Source organism: Otolemur garnettii, unplaced genomic scaffold (assembly GCF_000181295.1).
Source record: "Otolemur garnettii isolate 467f Iridium unplaced genomic scaffold, OtoGar3 scaffold00009, whole genome shotgun sequence".
NCBI classification, from domain to species: Eukaryota; Metazoa; Chordata; class Mammalia; order Primates; family Galagidae; genus Otolemur; species Otolemur garnettii.
In genome coordinates, this window is record NW_003852404.1 from 36,046,925 (window position 1) to 36,062,634 (window position 15,710).

General features: G+C 38.0%; 1 protein-coding gene across 1 annotated transcript in view; it reads left to right on the plus strand.

The window, feature by feature from the left end:
- Positions 1 to 15,710, plus strand: part of LOC100950573 (ephrin type-A receptor 6) — a 696,992-nt gene that overhangs the window by 669,059 nt on the left and 12,223 nt on the right. The window contains exon 15 of the mRNA XM_012801499.2: positions 14,117 to 14,310. Within this exon, the coding sequence (XP_012656953.2) occupies positions 14,117 to 14,310 (194 nt within the window). The remainder of the gene's footprint in view (positions 1 to 14,116; positions 14,311 to 15,710) is intronic.

The window sequence follows — 15,710 nt, forward strand, 5'->3', positions numbered from 1 at the left end:
CACCTAGTCCTACCTTACCCGATTCCCTGACAAAGTTGAAAATGTTTAAAAACTAACTCAAAAGGCTTCTAACTTTACTAATAATATGCCTGCATCAGTAATAAGATCTTGATCATCCACAGTGACATATATATATATATATATTTATATATCATATACAGTAGTCCTAATATATTCAATTAAAAATATTTATTAAGTGCATTTTCCATTCTAGTAACTAGAGATATTACAGAAAACAAGTATTATGCCTGGAAAAGACCCATAAAATTGTCTAGGCCAATCCCTTTGTTTTTTAGTTATGAAACTGAGGCATGGTGAAGTGGCCTGATTTCCCTAGGTTCACATTAGCAAAATGGTTTGTCAGTGCTGTTGGAATAATTTTGACAAACTTCTAGAATAATTCATGGGCAGAGAGAAAAGAAGAGGGGATAATTGTGTCTTTCATGGTGATTTCACTTACAGTCCATGGTAGCTCCCCATGTAGGGCTGATAGTAGCTTGCCTCATGAAATTGAAATTCTGAAGGAGACAGATTATAAACAAAGTTAATAAATACATGAAAGACCTAGTATATAAGAGAATAACCACTTCCATGGGGGGAGCAAAGGAAGAAAGAAGGATAAGAAATGCTGGGGAATTGATTTTAATATATCACATACATTACAAAATCCTTCATGAACATCATTCTCTTACAGTCATAAAAGTCATAATTAGTCATTCTTATTAGGCACTCATAAATAGTCATTCTTATAATAGGGTGATACTCATACATATGAAGATTTTTCTGTTCCATGATTTTTTCTGTTCCCTTGATTATTGTTCTACAAATTTAGTAACCATGGCCATGGTTATGTGGACTAGACCTCAACTATTCAAGTCCCCTAACTTTTCAACCTGGGTGCCTCATTTCCATCACCCATAAATACAGTAAAGGGAGTGGGTTAGATGGCTTTAAATATACCCTTTTATAGTAACATGCTATGATTTTATACTCTCTGGAGAAATAATTATCACAATCTTCTCAGCAGAGGAATGATTGGAATTGGTTTTCCAATGCTTAGGACATTCCAGAATTTTTGCGAAGGTGCCTAGAGTTAAATAGGACTTCTGCAGAGCAGAGCAGGTACACGTGAAGGTGCCTGGCCATAGGACAGATTTTTTCAGAGCACAACTTCTGCAGGAAAAAGCTCAACTGTGTAGTTTTCATCATAGACTACCGTGTAAATTGTTCTTAATTATTGCCTACCATAGTCCAAACTCTGTTGTCGGCCCTTTTCCTGCTGGATCTCAATCAACAGTTTACCCAGCCATTCTGGCCATGTCTATTGATCATCGATGTCCAAGATGACCATTTAGAGAATGATTTTGTCTATTAAACTTCATTTGGCCACAGAGATTCTATCTGGAACCAAGAGAAGCTACTGCAGCCAGGAACATACTCCCAACATTAAGCCCATTCTCATTCATTCAGGATTTCCAGTACTCACAACGCAAAAACTTGGTTGTTTTTCCAGGCCCAGGTAGGATTTTAAGCTGGTGTATTTTCGCAGTCTTACCAAAGAATATTCAAGCAAGAATCTGAGAAAAAGGGGAGAAAGTTGGAGGGGAGTTAGTAAGGAGGGAAGAAAGCCAAACCTTGAGGTCCTCAGATCAGTACAGACTAGAGGAAAGTAGGAAGGTCTAAAATCTTCTATGTACCTGGTGAGGATGTTTTCCAGCTAGAGTAAAGAGAGTTCAAATTCTGTTTAGCTTAACATATTGGAAGTTAGCATATCTATGACAGACCCTATAACCAGAATTTCTATTTCAAAGCAGAAATAACTTAATCACAATTTACCCAGCCGCTTTTTCCAAATATTGGCTATTTCCCATTTGTTCTGCATTTCTCATTTATTTGATCAATATACAGCATTATGTTTGTTTGTTTGTTTGTTTTAGAGACAGAGTCTCACTTTATCGCCCTTGGTAGAGTGCTGTAGCATCACACAGCTCACAGCAACCTCCAACTCCTGGGCTTAGACAATTCTCTTGCCATAGCCTCCTGAGTAGCTGGAACTATAGGCACCCACCACAATGCCTGACTATTTTTTTGTTGCAGTTTGGCTAGGGCCAGGTTTGAACCTGCCACCCACAGTATATGCCCTACCCACTTAGCCACAGGTGCCACCCATGTTTGATTTTTTTTTTATAAGCCAGGATTACTTTAAATAAGGAAGGTAATGTGATAGACAGTACAAATTCAACTATGTTTTTTTATGTATATTTTCTGTTTTTACTACATTTTGGTGAGTTGAACAAAGCTACAGGCACAGAGCAAATGGAAGGTTACTGTGCGTTATGATTTTAAATGAGTTTAGAAAAATTTAAATCATTTTTGTAAAATAGTTTCTTCATGCTGCAGATTGTTGTGTACTTTAATACAATGAACAATTCTGTGTTTGCGGAATCTGTGTTAGTGAATAATATAGGGAGTTTCACAAAAGTCAGAGGTATTGTATAATACATTAGGGAAAGAAAATGAGAAAAAACAGTGTGCAGAACCAGTACATAATAGACCTAACAAAAAGTAATAGTGGGTGCCATCTGTTTAGTCATTCAGCAATGACTTATGAAACATGCCAATCATTGGACCAAGTATGCATGTGAAATGTGGATGGAGAAGGAGGAAACCCAGTCAAAGAACCCACTGTTTAGGTGAAAAGATGAAGTTCTGGCATCTGAGTCCTACTCCCAACCCCAAATAGACTGTACAGTCATTAAAGTTCCATGCTGTGCCTTCTGTCTTCTGTTTCTTAATGGAAACAGCATTGTGTGAACACAACATAGTTATTTTTTGAATAGATGGATAGATATAGATATAAATATAGATATAGATATGCCAAGAAAGCATGCAGACTCTAATTTCAGGGTTCTTTTGATGATAAATGTCAGAAATCCAACTTGAGCTAACTTAAGCAAACATAAGGAAATGTTTCCATTATGAAACAGAATACAAGTTTAGCATTGCTGGATCCAATGGATTATGCAGGATTTTTGGTGCTTCCCTAGGTCCGTTGAACTCATTCTCTCCTACTGCCAAGTTCCTTTTTTGCTTCTTCTTTATACTCTAGAGCTTAGCTTAGCATTGGAGTTTAGTGACCCAGCAGAATGAGACTTTTCTGTGAAAAGTCATATACCAATCAAATCATAGAGGAGATTCTGGCTGCTTCCGTTAGGGCCCTGACCACCCCTGCACCAAAATCATGCCAGAGAAATGGATACTGTGATTGGCCCAGTGAGGCTTGTGTGTCAGTTTGTGCCTTCTGAGGTGGGTGGAGCACTGTACTTGCCAATTACCATAATTACATAGACTGAGGAGGAAATTCCCCAAAGAAAAGCAGTTGTAGTGCTGAAGGTGTATTATATTTCCTTTTGGGTATACATTGATACTATAATAAGTAAAGTTGCTCTTGAAAACAAACAGCACCAAAATAGTAACATTGTATATCACAGTATTCTAACAAAGCACTTGACCATATTAGAAAAGGCAGTAGAGCTTTAGAACAAGACCTCTCAATCTCAGCACTATTGCCATTTAGGGCCAGAAAGTTCTTTGCCGGGGGTGGGAAGAGTGTGTTCTGTGCCTCATGGGATATTCAGCAGCATCCCCAGCCTCTAGGTACTAGATGCCACTAGCTTCCCGTTGTGACAACCAAAGATGTTCTCAGACATTGCCCAGTTGGAGATGCGGGACAAAAATCACACCCAGTTAAGAGTCCTTGCTTTACAGCTAGAAAGATCTTGGTTCAAATCCCAGATATACAATTTACTGGCCATAAAATCTTAGTCAAATGATTTAGGCTTTCTGAGATATTGTCCATACCGGGGTTCAAATTATCTAACTACAGAATTTGAAAGATTTAGAGATAATGTATGTAAAGCATCTGGTACATAGAAGGTGTTTAATTATAATCAGTGGAAATAAAAGCTTACATTTTCCGAATTTATTGTGAGCCAAATATTTTAGATTGTTAGCTCATTTAATGTTTCAGATAATTTTCTGAGTTAGCTAACTATTATTACTTCCATTCCTAGATAAGAGAGCTGAGGCCTAAAAAGTCTGAGTAACTTACCCGAGGTTACACATCTCATGGTGAAATAAAAGTTCAAGCCCCCTGCTCACCCCAAAGGGCTTGCTTTACCCGCTAAGCTAAAGCATATGAGTCTAATTTTCAAAAAAGCCTTCATACCATAAATGTCTAATGAAGTCACAGCCTCTTTAATTATGCATGCGACTTTAACCCAAGAGAGGTATTTTCATGGTTTCCTATGTGTATTAGCAAAAGGATATACATGGACTCAAAGTTGTTTGGAAATGTAAATCTTGTCTATAGTATTTTTGCCTGGATATTAAAAATTTATAAAATGTACCATGTTGTCATTATACGCCTTAAAAACATTTAAGGCGGGAGCTTAAAGTCAAATCCTAGTGATTGACATATTTAGCCTATTACCAGAAACTTTCATAGGCACCTTGAAGGTGCATAGCTCCCTGCTGCACAGGAAGATTTTCTTGTTTTTTTATAAGGTATTTCAGGGTAACGTTTTATGTTATTTTCATCCAAGTTCAAAATAATTATTATTTAGTACATAACAGCACTACCTTGTAATGCCGCAGCTGTAGAAGCTCCAAAGATGATACCCAGGGCACTGCGGTTCTTCCTTCCAACACTTAGACATCGTGTCATGTGCTGAACAGGAGAACATGTGAGCAAAACAGGAACAGCAGGCAGCGCTGAATAACCAAGTCCCCACAGGGCTCCTAAGTAGGAAAAATCTAGCCCCACTTAAATGAGCGGCGACTTAGCTCAAGCTAATGATCTGAATGTAAGATTGGAGTCTTGGGTTTTGTTTTGTGTTGTTTCGTTTCTCTGACACGATGCTGTTAAAAAATAAAAATCGCCTAGAAGCAGTTTGAAACCCAAACGCCTCCCGGGGAGGGTTTCATTTAGGCATATGCTGCCGCGCGAGTGCAGTTTCCCCAAACAGAACCACAATCAGGGAGCGTCTCAGTCGAGGCTTAGGAGGAAGCATCATGCTGGCTGAATGTTTTTGTCCTTCCCCCTCTCCTTACTTTCCAAAAGCTTTTACACAATAATGAGTTTTACTCTAGATTGCTTTCCAAAGCTTACCTGAGGGAAAAAAATGGAGTTTAACTTTAGAGTTTTATTTTGATAGGTGACGTGACTACATACAACCTTTTGACCTTATCCGAACTTATTCCTTTTTTTCAAAATTTAAGAAAGAAGAAAATAGCCTTTTACTGTATTTCCTATTTGTCCTCATAATTCTATAACCTTTCTCAATCATAGGTCAGTACTTCACCCAAGAATGGTGGATGAGTAGAATCCACTTACCTAGAAATGCAGTATGATTTTATGACTCAGAAAGTCCAGTCATTTCCAATTCTTGTCTCTGATTAGATTTTCCAAACTCTACTTTATTATGTAATGGTCCTTGTGTAATGATCTGTGTAAAATACAGTAAATTGCTAAAGGCTCATTCCTATTATTTCAACCTTCCATATTACAGAGGGAATTTTTGCATTTATTTGAATATATATTCTACCAAGGCAATTTTCAAAAAGGCCTTCCTCTTCTCAATTTTTTAGTTATTCCTACTCTTGGTACACAAGCGACAGCAAGATTTTAATTAAATACACACTAATTACACTAGTATGATGTATGTTGCTACAGAGGCAAGAGTTTAATTGGGAATATTATGAGATATGATCAATCACTGTCATAAATAATTCAAATCGTTAAGTCCCAAGTAGAGGAAACCAGTAACCAATATGGTACTACCATAGGATAATTTTCAAAGGAAACTTTTTTTAACTAAATAACCACAAACTAGAAAATGTATACACACCAGCAATATTTTCATAAAAAATTAGTTCTACTTTCAATTTCTATTTGCAAATTGTATCTTTGGACCTTAGGATTTTTATTCATTTCTATTTTCTTTAGAGCATTTACAGGAAGGGCATTTTCAAATCCTTTTTTCCCTTATACTCCAAAAGTATGTTTTTCATAGCTGTTAGACATATATAGTTTCCCTGGAACTTGTATTATTTAGAGTTGTCTGATATCCTTCTGAAGTCAAAATGATGCACCCAAGTAAAGAAAAATAGTATTCTCAAAGCGTTCTTAGGAAATAGTCCTGAGTTTTAGGAACATTGGCTTCTTAACGAAAAGAATGGTTTCAAAAAAGTAGATTTGGGAAGTGTCTTTATATTTTCAAAAAGTGTAATTTTTCATGAAAGAACTAGCCTAGTAGATGGTGCTCACATCTTTCTAGTTTTGACTTACAAGGATGTGCTCTGGCTCTACTGGATTATTGCCTCTGTAAAGAGGTCCGGCTGAGCCCTTGGATCTCTGTGAGATACAGTCCTGCCGATGGAAGCCAAATCCTGTATTAAAGTTATAGAAATTCCAGATCAGGAGATGCTACCAAACTTCCTATAGATTTTTTTTGTTTGTTTTGATGACTCTAGAAATACAGCTTTTTGAGGTGAAAAGTACTATTGCAAGTGGAATCCAGTCCTCTTTTTTTATTGATCAGGAGACAGAGGCTTTGCCCAAAGACAGTGCTTAATTGGTGCATCTTAGGACTCCCATCCAATTCAGGCAAGCTTTTCACTGATGGCTGTTTCCATGACTTACAAATTGAAGCAGAATCACACAGAAGATGTTAGTTATCTCATTCTCAAGAAATGTGACTTCTAACTCTTAAGGATAAAGATTGTGCCAATGATAAATCATGACATCGGCATGATTTTAACCTATGAGGGTCTTAAACTTCATATTGTTCCCCAATTGGTCTTTTCATTTAACGATCTGAAAAGTGGAGCGGTGACCTCCTAAGTGACGAGCACTCTCCACTTTATATAGGTCCTTGACATTCTACGGTGACTTCCAAAAATAGGTGTAAGAACTGTCTTAAGTTTTAAGGAAGTTTTTATCTTAAAATTAAAAAAGAAATCTTGACATTAAAAAGGAAACCTTAGACTAAACAACAAATTAACCTTTGAAAAATATTTTCTTTCTTTCATCGCTCCAACTCCTTGTTTCTAGTAATTGTTTTTCATTAGCACCCTAAATTTCATTTGGAATTGATTGCTTTCGACTGAATTATGAATTCTGTATGCTGAAAAACACTGAATGAGAAAGTGAGCATAAGATATTGTTATTTACTTAAACCATTTTTTTCTTTCTTCCCCATGTAGACATGATCTTTGTATGGCACACAAAAAAAATACATTACCAGTGTTTTCAGTGTTATTTCATTAATATTGTGAATACTAACATCCTAATCTGTATAAGTAATTATTATCACAAAAAGTAAGTGTATACTGTGACCCTTTGCTTCACTATCCCCCTTTTTTGCTGAAATGATAGGCTTTCCATGAAGTCATGAAAAATATTTATAGAGAAGATAAAAATAATATCATTTCACATTCCATTTACTAGTGCACGTTTCAGCCTTGCTGAATTTTTTAGACATTTTCCTTTAAAAGAACAAATGAATAGCTAAATTAAATGTGTTTCTCTTTTGTAGTTATTTAGCACCCTTCTCACCCAAAAATGTGATACCTTGCAGAGCTCAAGCAGTCCTAGATCAATGGTGTTGTCCAGAGATATCTCAGCCTCTTCATATTGCCTGTCCACTCCTCGTTTTCCTTAATTAAAGATATACACTGCCTGCTTTGATTCCAAAATGGTCAACACAATTGGAAAACTCATCAGATTCAGCAAGAGCAGAACAGCCTGCTTCAGGTCCCAACTGAGCCTTTTGTTGATTCTAGGCTGTTACAAATTGTGGTGTTGATGACAAGGACCCAGTATAGTCTATTTAGAATAACCAGCCAGGTTTTAGATAATAATTTCTGACAGAGTCTAATTCCTTCTAACTCTGCATAGAAATCATCATTGCAGTCATTTTCATATTTTTTCACTTTATTTTAATTTTCTTCTTCCATTTATAAATAAGGGTATAACCTTGTATAACTCTTCTCCCAAAGGATGACAGCCTATGAATATCATAAAGCCAAACTGTTACAAAATTCTCTCTAGTTAATTATCACCCCTTCATATCCTAAAACAACAAACCTCAATTAGTCTTTTAGACAAAGCGCCCCATATGCTGCTCCCTGTCAGTCCTTAATTAGAGAATCAGAAAGTACCTATAAAGCGAAACTTCCCACAAAAGAAGTGTTTATGAAGATCAAGGTTAATGTGGGCTTTCTCAAGCTACACCTAAAATACAGCTTTCATAAATCACACATCTGACAAGTGGAGCTCCGTCCTGCCACTTGACAAAGCACTGTGCTGGATGCCAGGAGTATCTGAGCATTGTACTGGATGCCAGGAGGACCTGAGCATTGTGCTGGATGCCAGGAGGACCTGAGAAAAAGAAACAGTCGGGGCTGTGGAGGTGCTCAGCTCACCCCAGCTGAGGGATCGCATATGCTTCGCATTGGTCAGAGCCAAGGGCAAAAGGGAAAGCAGCCAGAGGTGAGGACCACCAGGGTCAGGCTCGTGGGGAACCACTGCAGATTTCAGATGTGGGAGGAATGTGATTACAGTTCCACTTCAGTAGGACGGCTTGCAGTGCATTGCGGGGGATGACTGAGAAGAGAAAAAGGAGGCAGGGAGACTGGTGAGGAAGCCATTGCAGTGATCAAAATGGGGAATAAATCATTTGGAGAGAGGATAAAATGTGGAAAGATGTAAAACATGTGAAGGTGGTAGAATCAGTATGACAGGAAAGGCACGGCCCAAGTGATTCCCTGACCACTCAGTTTGTTTGGCGCAGGGGAGGGGTAGGGGTCAGGTTCTTTCTCTGCTGCCCAGGCGAGAAAGCAGTGGCATCATCACAGCTCACTGCAAACTCAAACTCCTGGGCTCAGCTTCCCAAGTAGCTAGGATTATAGGTGCATGCCACCACCACGCCCTATTGATTTTTTTATTTTTTTGTAGAGAGGTCTTGCTGTTGCTCAGGCTAGTCTCAAACTCCTGGCCTCAAGTAATCCTCCTGCCTCAGCCTCTCAAAATGCTGGGATTACAGGTGGAGCTGCCTGGTTTGCATCATAGAAGAATCGTGCCACCTCTTTGTAAGGGACAGAAATCCCAAGAAGGAGCAAGATCAGTTTTGCACAAAATAAATCCAAGGCACTTTTATGAAGTGATATATCCTATAGGCGATAAGCGCAAAAATCTGGAGGGAAAGCTGAGCCAGAACTGCAGACGTGGAAGCCATAGCAGGAGTGTGTGAGAGCACATGGAGAGGGCTCAAGATCTGCTCCTGGGGGAGTAAGTCAGGGATGTGGCTCGAGACTCAGGACAGATATTCTCTACCCCTACAGGGGTTCAGAGGCTACTGTGATGCTACTTTAATAATCTTAGTCTGTTATTCAGGAAATTATTTGCTATGGGATACTGGCGCAATCTGTTAATCAGTTTGAGCTCTGACTTTCTCACTTATAAAGTATGTATGACCATACTCACATAATAAGATATTCTGAGGCCTAAAGAAGGTAAGCTGTGTTAAAAAACACCTCACCCAGAACTTGATACATAATAATGTCTCAGAGGTGTATATGTTGCTTGAATCTAAAACCAGAAAGCTCATAGAAAAATGATACTCATCACCACCCCAGCCCCCAAATTGCTGCTTTTCCTGTGTCCTCTGTCTCTACCAGCTGTCTAAGCCAACAACCTAGAAGCTATGTCTGTCTCCTCCCTCTGCTGTCACATCTGATCTCTGCCCAGAACTGTCAAATCAGTCCAATTCATGTACACCATGGTCATTGCCCTCTCTGCAGCCTCCCTGATTCTCAGCCTAGGTCACTGCAAGCCCCCTTCCTGCTGTCCTCAACTGCCCAATGCACCTCTAAGCTGCAGCACTGTGAGCTTCTCTAAATGGGAAATCAATATAATTTACTGGCTAAATCCTCTACCCCCTTGTGTAAAGTCTTAAGTTTATAGAATACTGAATCATTCATAGCCTCAAGAAATATAATTTTACTTAACTTCCCAGCCTCAAATTTCACCATTCCTCTCGTTAAGGACTCAATTTTATTCCGTATAAATCCACTGTTAATCCAGGTCACCTCTCCTCTCATCAACCGAGCCACTTGACCCTGCTGCATTCTACATGTCCCTTAGGGTTCAAGTCACCTCCAAGATGAAGCCTTCTTGAGGCTAGGTTGGGTTCTCTTCCCAAATGCTTCCAGAGCACCCTGTTCTAGAACCGCACTGGTCCTCTTGAACTCCTTAATCACTCTTCCTACATAATATGTTTCCCAAAGACAGAAATATGTCCTACCCATCATCTTATTCCTTATACAAAGAAAGGTCAATCAAAAGTATGTTTAAAGTGATTAATATGTATCTATTTAGATGAATAAATTTTAAAATCCATTAAAAATATGTATGTTTTGAGCAATTTTGTAAAATACTTAAATGATAAAAATTTCTTCTCTGGCTGCCTCTGAAGCCACAATTTTCAGATATTTGATTTTGAGCAGGTTAAACCTCTCTATAATTATCTGTAAATGGAGATAACAAGTGTACCTACCTCATAAAGTTATTGAGAGGATTAAAAGATTTAATACATGTACATGATTTAAAAATGGCACTTAAAAGTATTCAAGAACTCTCAATAATTACCTGTTTTTATCATTAGCAATGTTATTATTTTCTGTAATATGGGTTCCTTTGTGTTTGGAATCTGTCATGTGCCAAGGCTCAGGACACATTTCTCAAGGTTACGAGTTTAAAAGACTTGAGTAAACTTAAAAGTCAGAGGTCAGCAAGAAGAAAATTTCTGAGTGCCCTGAGCCTCCCACTGTCCCCACAGAGAGGCATGCAGAGACCAGACGCTCTGCTGGACACATGATGGGTAAAGGTTCCCAGCAAGGAAACCCACGCTCTCATCACTCTGTCCTCACACAGGACAAACAGGAGGGCAACTCCATTGAGAGGGAATAAACAGCCTGCTTAATGGTAAGCAGCCTAGATTTGGGTACCAACTATTCACTGGAGTAGCCTGGGAAAGTCAGCTACCCAGCAGCTAAGGACCTGGGGCCAATGGAAACAGTAACCCCTCTAGACGAGAAGATGAAGCCATCAGTCTTATAAGAACCTGAGTGTGGATCAAGTATCTCCCTGTTAGATAAGAGCAAGGCCCCTGTCTTTGGCAAATCAAAGTGAGATCATGAAATCATTTTTGGACATGGATGCTTTATATACCACGTTTTTAATTAGTATCGCCCTTCAGGGAGGACTTCCACTTCTATCAGGCTTATTCTTTAACTCTATTTTGGGTACATAGAGACTCCTTGTTTTCTAAGATTGTGTTTCTCTATCAAAACAAATCCAGAAATGTTTTCTAATAGCTTTTGTTTAGGTCAGTAATATTTATTAATGTGTCAGGAATTCTACTAAATGATGAGCAGACAAAATACAGAGGCGTATTTCCTGCTTTGAAGTCTGTCTTGCCTTAGAGGAAAGGCAGATGAAAAATTACAATGCCATGTAATGGATGCGATAATAGAAATGTGCACAAGACTCAGAAGCATTTAGCAATGACTCAGTTCATTTTGACATTACATTTTGCAAGCTATGAAATAAATGTGTTTTTTATTTACTCGGAATATTAAACTTAGGATCCAAATACAAATGTTGAAGTCTCATTAGCAGATACTGGGACAAACGGTAACGCAGCATTCACTGCTAAAATTGTGTTGAGTGATATAAAATTAGAGAGGAAGATGTCATACCATGAGGAGGGAAAAGCATTTCTAGGGAATGGTCAGAGGGAAATTTTGGAAGTTAAATAGAACTTAGTTCAAATTCCGACCCTGTCACTTACTGGCTATGGGAATTTAGGTATACTTCTTAACTTTTCTGAGTCTAAATTGTCTCACTTGAGAAATGAGAATAGTAAGAAGTACCACACTGAGTTATTTTAAGCAGTAAATGAAGAAAAATATGCAAAGCACCTTCCACGTGGTAGATACACAATACAGGCAGCTAGATTTTTCCCGGAATATAACCTCCCTTGTTGCCTACTTTATTCTATGCATTTATAATTAAGTAACTATGCTAAATTGATTATTAAACCATTCCTGAGGTAAGAATTCAAAGTTTTTTTTTAATAATAGGATTCTATTTTTCTTAATCACTTCTCCTACCTCCCTGCAATAGTTTTGATGCACTGCGTTTTTACACACATCGTGTTTTACTCAAATGTGCAAAAAAGTCTTAAAATTCAAGTCTAGTTGGTAGCAAAAATAATCAGAAAACATAGGAGAAAAATCTAGTTTTATAATGGAATATAAAATGAATAGAAAACTATTGGTATTCTGGCGCACTAAAGTATTCTGGTCACAAAGACAATGATGGGATTGTGAGAAATTACCTATTTCTAAAAAAGCTAAAACATAGAAGTTAAGAAGGTCCTGAAGACATATTATTGCTCCACTTTTACCAATGGTCTCTGAATAGTGCTGATTAAAAAAGAAATTAATTAGCATTTTTACATTTCTGTTTTTGAAAGGGGGCATGGCAGGAGTAAGGGTAAATTTTGCCTGTCTTTAAATGTTAGTTTCTCAGTTTTCCCACCTCAAAAATGGAGAGAATAAAGCCTTTCCTTTGTCTTTGACCTAGACATCACATCACAATGAATGTTCAAATGGATACTTTTGAATACTTCATAAAAACCTAAGCTACAGAAATTCAGTATCAACTTTATCATGTCATTAGGAAATTAACAGCTGAGTCATGTATTAAACAGATGAATGTCCAGCCTTCTTTTGTATGTGATTTCCCAGACACCAAGAGAAATATTTATTATTATCCGGTCCTTACTCTTAGCTCTGGTTCTTACTCAGATTCATTACCCTCTAGCTGTACTGTCTCATGGAGCAACATCAGCCACACATGGCTATAAAAATTTAAATTTTTTAAGTACATTTATTTCAGATTAATGTGAGAGTATAAACAACCAGGTCACAATATTTGATTTTGATAAGTAGAGTCACTTTTGTGGTTATGTGCCATACACAAAAAGTGTGCCAACCCCCCACCTCCCATGCCCATTCAGAGAGAGCACCCCATCCCCCTCCCTCAGTATCTTTCCCCCCAACCTGAAATGAAATGAGTTTTTCACCATGTGGACATGCATCAGATCATCTACTGGCTTCATCTTAGTATTGAGTACCCTGGATAATTACTTTTCCATTCTTGTGATACTTTACTAAGAAGAATGTGTTTCAGCTCCATCCAGGATATTACCAAAGATAAATTGAGTAAAAATAACTAAAATTAAAAATTCAGTTCCTCTCCTACTAAGCATATTTTAAGTGCTCTGTAGACACATGTAACTGTGTGGCCGTGTTGTACACAGAGAACATTTCTTTCATCACAGAAGTTCTACTGGAGCACAGTGGCCCAGAGAACAGTCGTGCCAGACGCTTCCAGTCTCTGTGGTCTTAACCAGCCATTAATAGTACTTCAAGGATTAAATGACCTGAGAAGTTATGGGAGGATGACTTCATAATCAGTGTCAGACCAAGAGAAAGCCAAAAGTAAGAGAAGAGGAATTAAATAAATGACAACATTCTCCTTTTTTTTTTTTTGGTTATCATTATAATAAAAGGTTAAAAAATGACCCCAGAAATTAAAATTTCAGTCAAATTCTGCTGAAGCACTACTTAAAACATTTGTTACATGTGGTTTGTACTAAATGCATTAATCTTATGCTGACTTTCTGATGTTCTAACTGGCTTTTTGAGATGGTCCAGCTAAATCACACAAGAACAAAATCTAGAGATGGTAATGAAACTTAACCCTCTCTTCTGTAAACCAGAAACACATGTTTAAAACATATTTTCTTCTAAGGCAGGGTCAGCAGATACATTGGATCTACTTGCAATTTTTGTTCACCACATTTGTATGTATCCTGAGTTAGACCTCTTGTATTCACAGGTGGTTTTCATGCTTACCACTATGTTGGTTTCTACTGCTTGGATAAAAATAAGAGAATCACCATCTGTGTATGTTTGCACTTAGGTCATTCTGTCCATTGAAGAAGGGTACAGACTTCCAGCTCCCATGGGCTGTCCAGCGTCTCTACACCAACTGATGCTCCATTGCTGGCAGAAGGAGAGAAATCACAGACCAAAATTTACCGACATCGTCAGCTTCCTTGACAAACTGATTCGCAATCCCAGTGCCCTTCACACCCTGGTGGAGGACGTCCTTGTGTAAGATGCATAACTTGGGGGTTTTGCTCTTGACAATCGTAATTTCTTGCAGCCGATAAGGCAAGAATAACAGGTAGAGAGGAAAATATTTGCCATGGTAATTGCCTAGCTGTCAACCTTGTATAAACCATATTTTATTTATCTACTGACAAAGCAAATTACTAACATTAAAGAAAACAAGAAATTTTTTTAAATGAGAAAACATATTTTCCTTCTCTTTTCTCTTTCTTTCTCTCAATCCTGAATTACTTTCTTTATATCTTTTCCTGTGTGGGTCTTTGGTATTTATATAGCCTTTTTTTTATGTACTGATCCTTTCCTACGTGTATAAGTAGAATTTGTGCAGCCCCTTTAATTTTCTTGCCCATTCCATGTCTGTCCCTCTGTTTGAAATGGCAAGGAAGACAGGGGCAATTTGTGAATCATCCAGGAGGGAGGAAGCTTCCCGCTGATATGATCATACCCAGCTGTTGTTACTTTTCATTCCTAAAACCAGAAAAGTACAGATGACAAGATAAGAAGTTGAAGGCACCCATATACCATCTCATAGAAGTCATCTACTCATCTCTCTCTGAAAAGCAATTATAAGAGGAGGAAAAGTATAAGAAGAAAAAAAAAAAGGCTAACATCTATATCTGAAAATAGTACAATTTAAATATCATAAAATAGAAAATATATCACTTCGTTTAGTCCAAATAGGACCTAGAAATAACCACAGCTTTATCACAGCCCGCTTTCCTGATTCAAGGGAGAGCCAAGGGGCTATTTAGACATTCGACTTCAGGTCACAAGTTTGAGGCAGTGCAGGCTTCAGTGACAATAAGGCTGAGCACTTCAAGGCCAAGGCTCACTTCACAGCAGAGCACTTAAGAGTTCACCTCTAAATCACTAATTGGCAGCCTCAGTAAAGTGAAGCCAAGCATGAAATAGCTAGAGATTAAACTATTACTCTAGACCATCTCCCCTAAAGCAGTCCAACACAGGAAGCAGTAAAGGGGAGGAAAGGCACTTTAGATTTTATCATGAAGGCCATGGACAGCCATTGAAGGATTTTTAAGCCAGAGAAGGGCATGATCACATTTGCATTTCTGAAAGATCACTCTAGGGATAATTTAGACTGTGAATGCAAAACAAAGAACGAGACCGGAAACGGAGACTGTGGTACGTGTTCAGCACTCAAAGCTAGAAAAGAGCAGGGCCTAAGTTCTGAAGTGTACACAAGCTTGGGGTCAAGAAATAAGAGAACAAATTTACTGTTATTATTTTATAAAAATAAATAGTAATATTTATTATTAGGACAACCAATATGTCTTTGTCACTGACTGAATGTAGAGGGAAGAGGAGAGAAAAGAATCAAAGATGTTTGTCAAATCTCTTTCTCATGGAAGCTGGTGGACGGT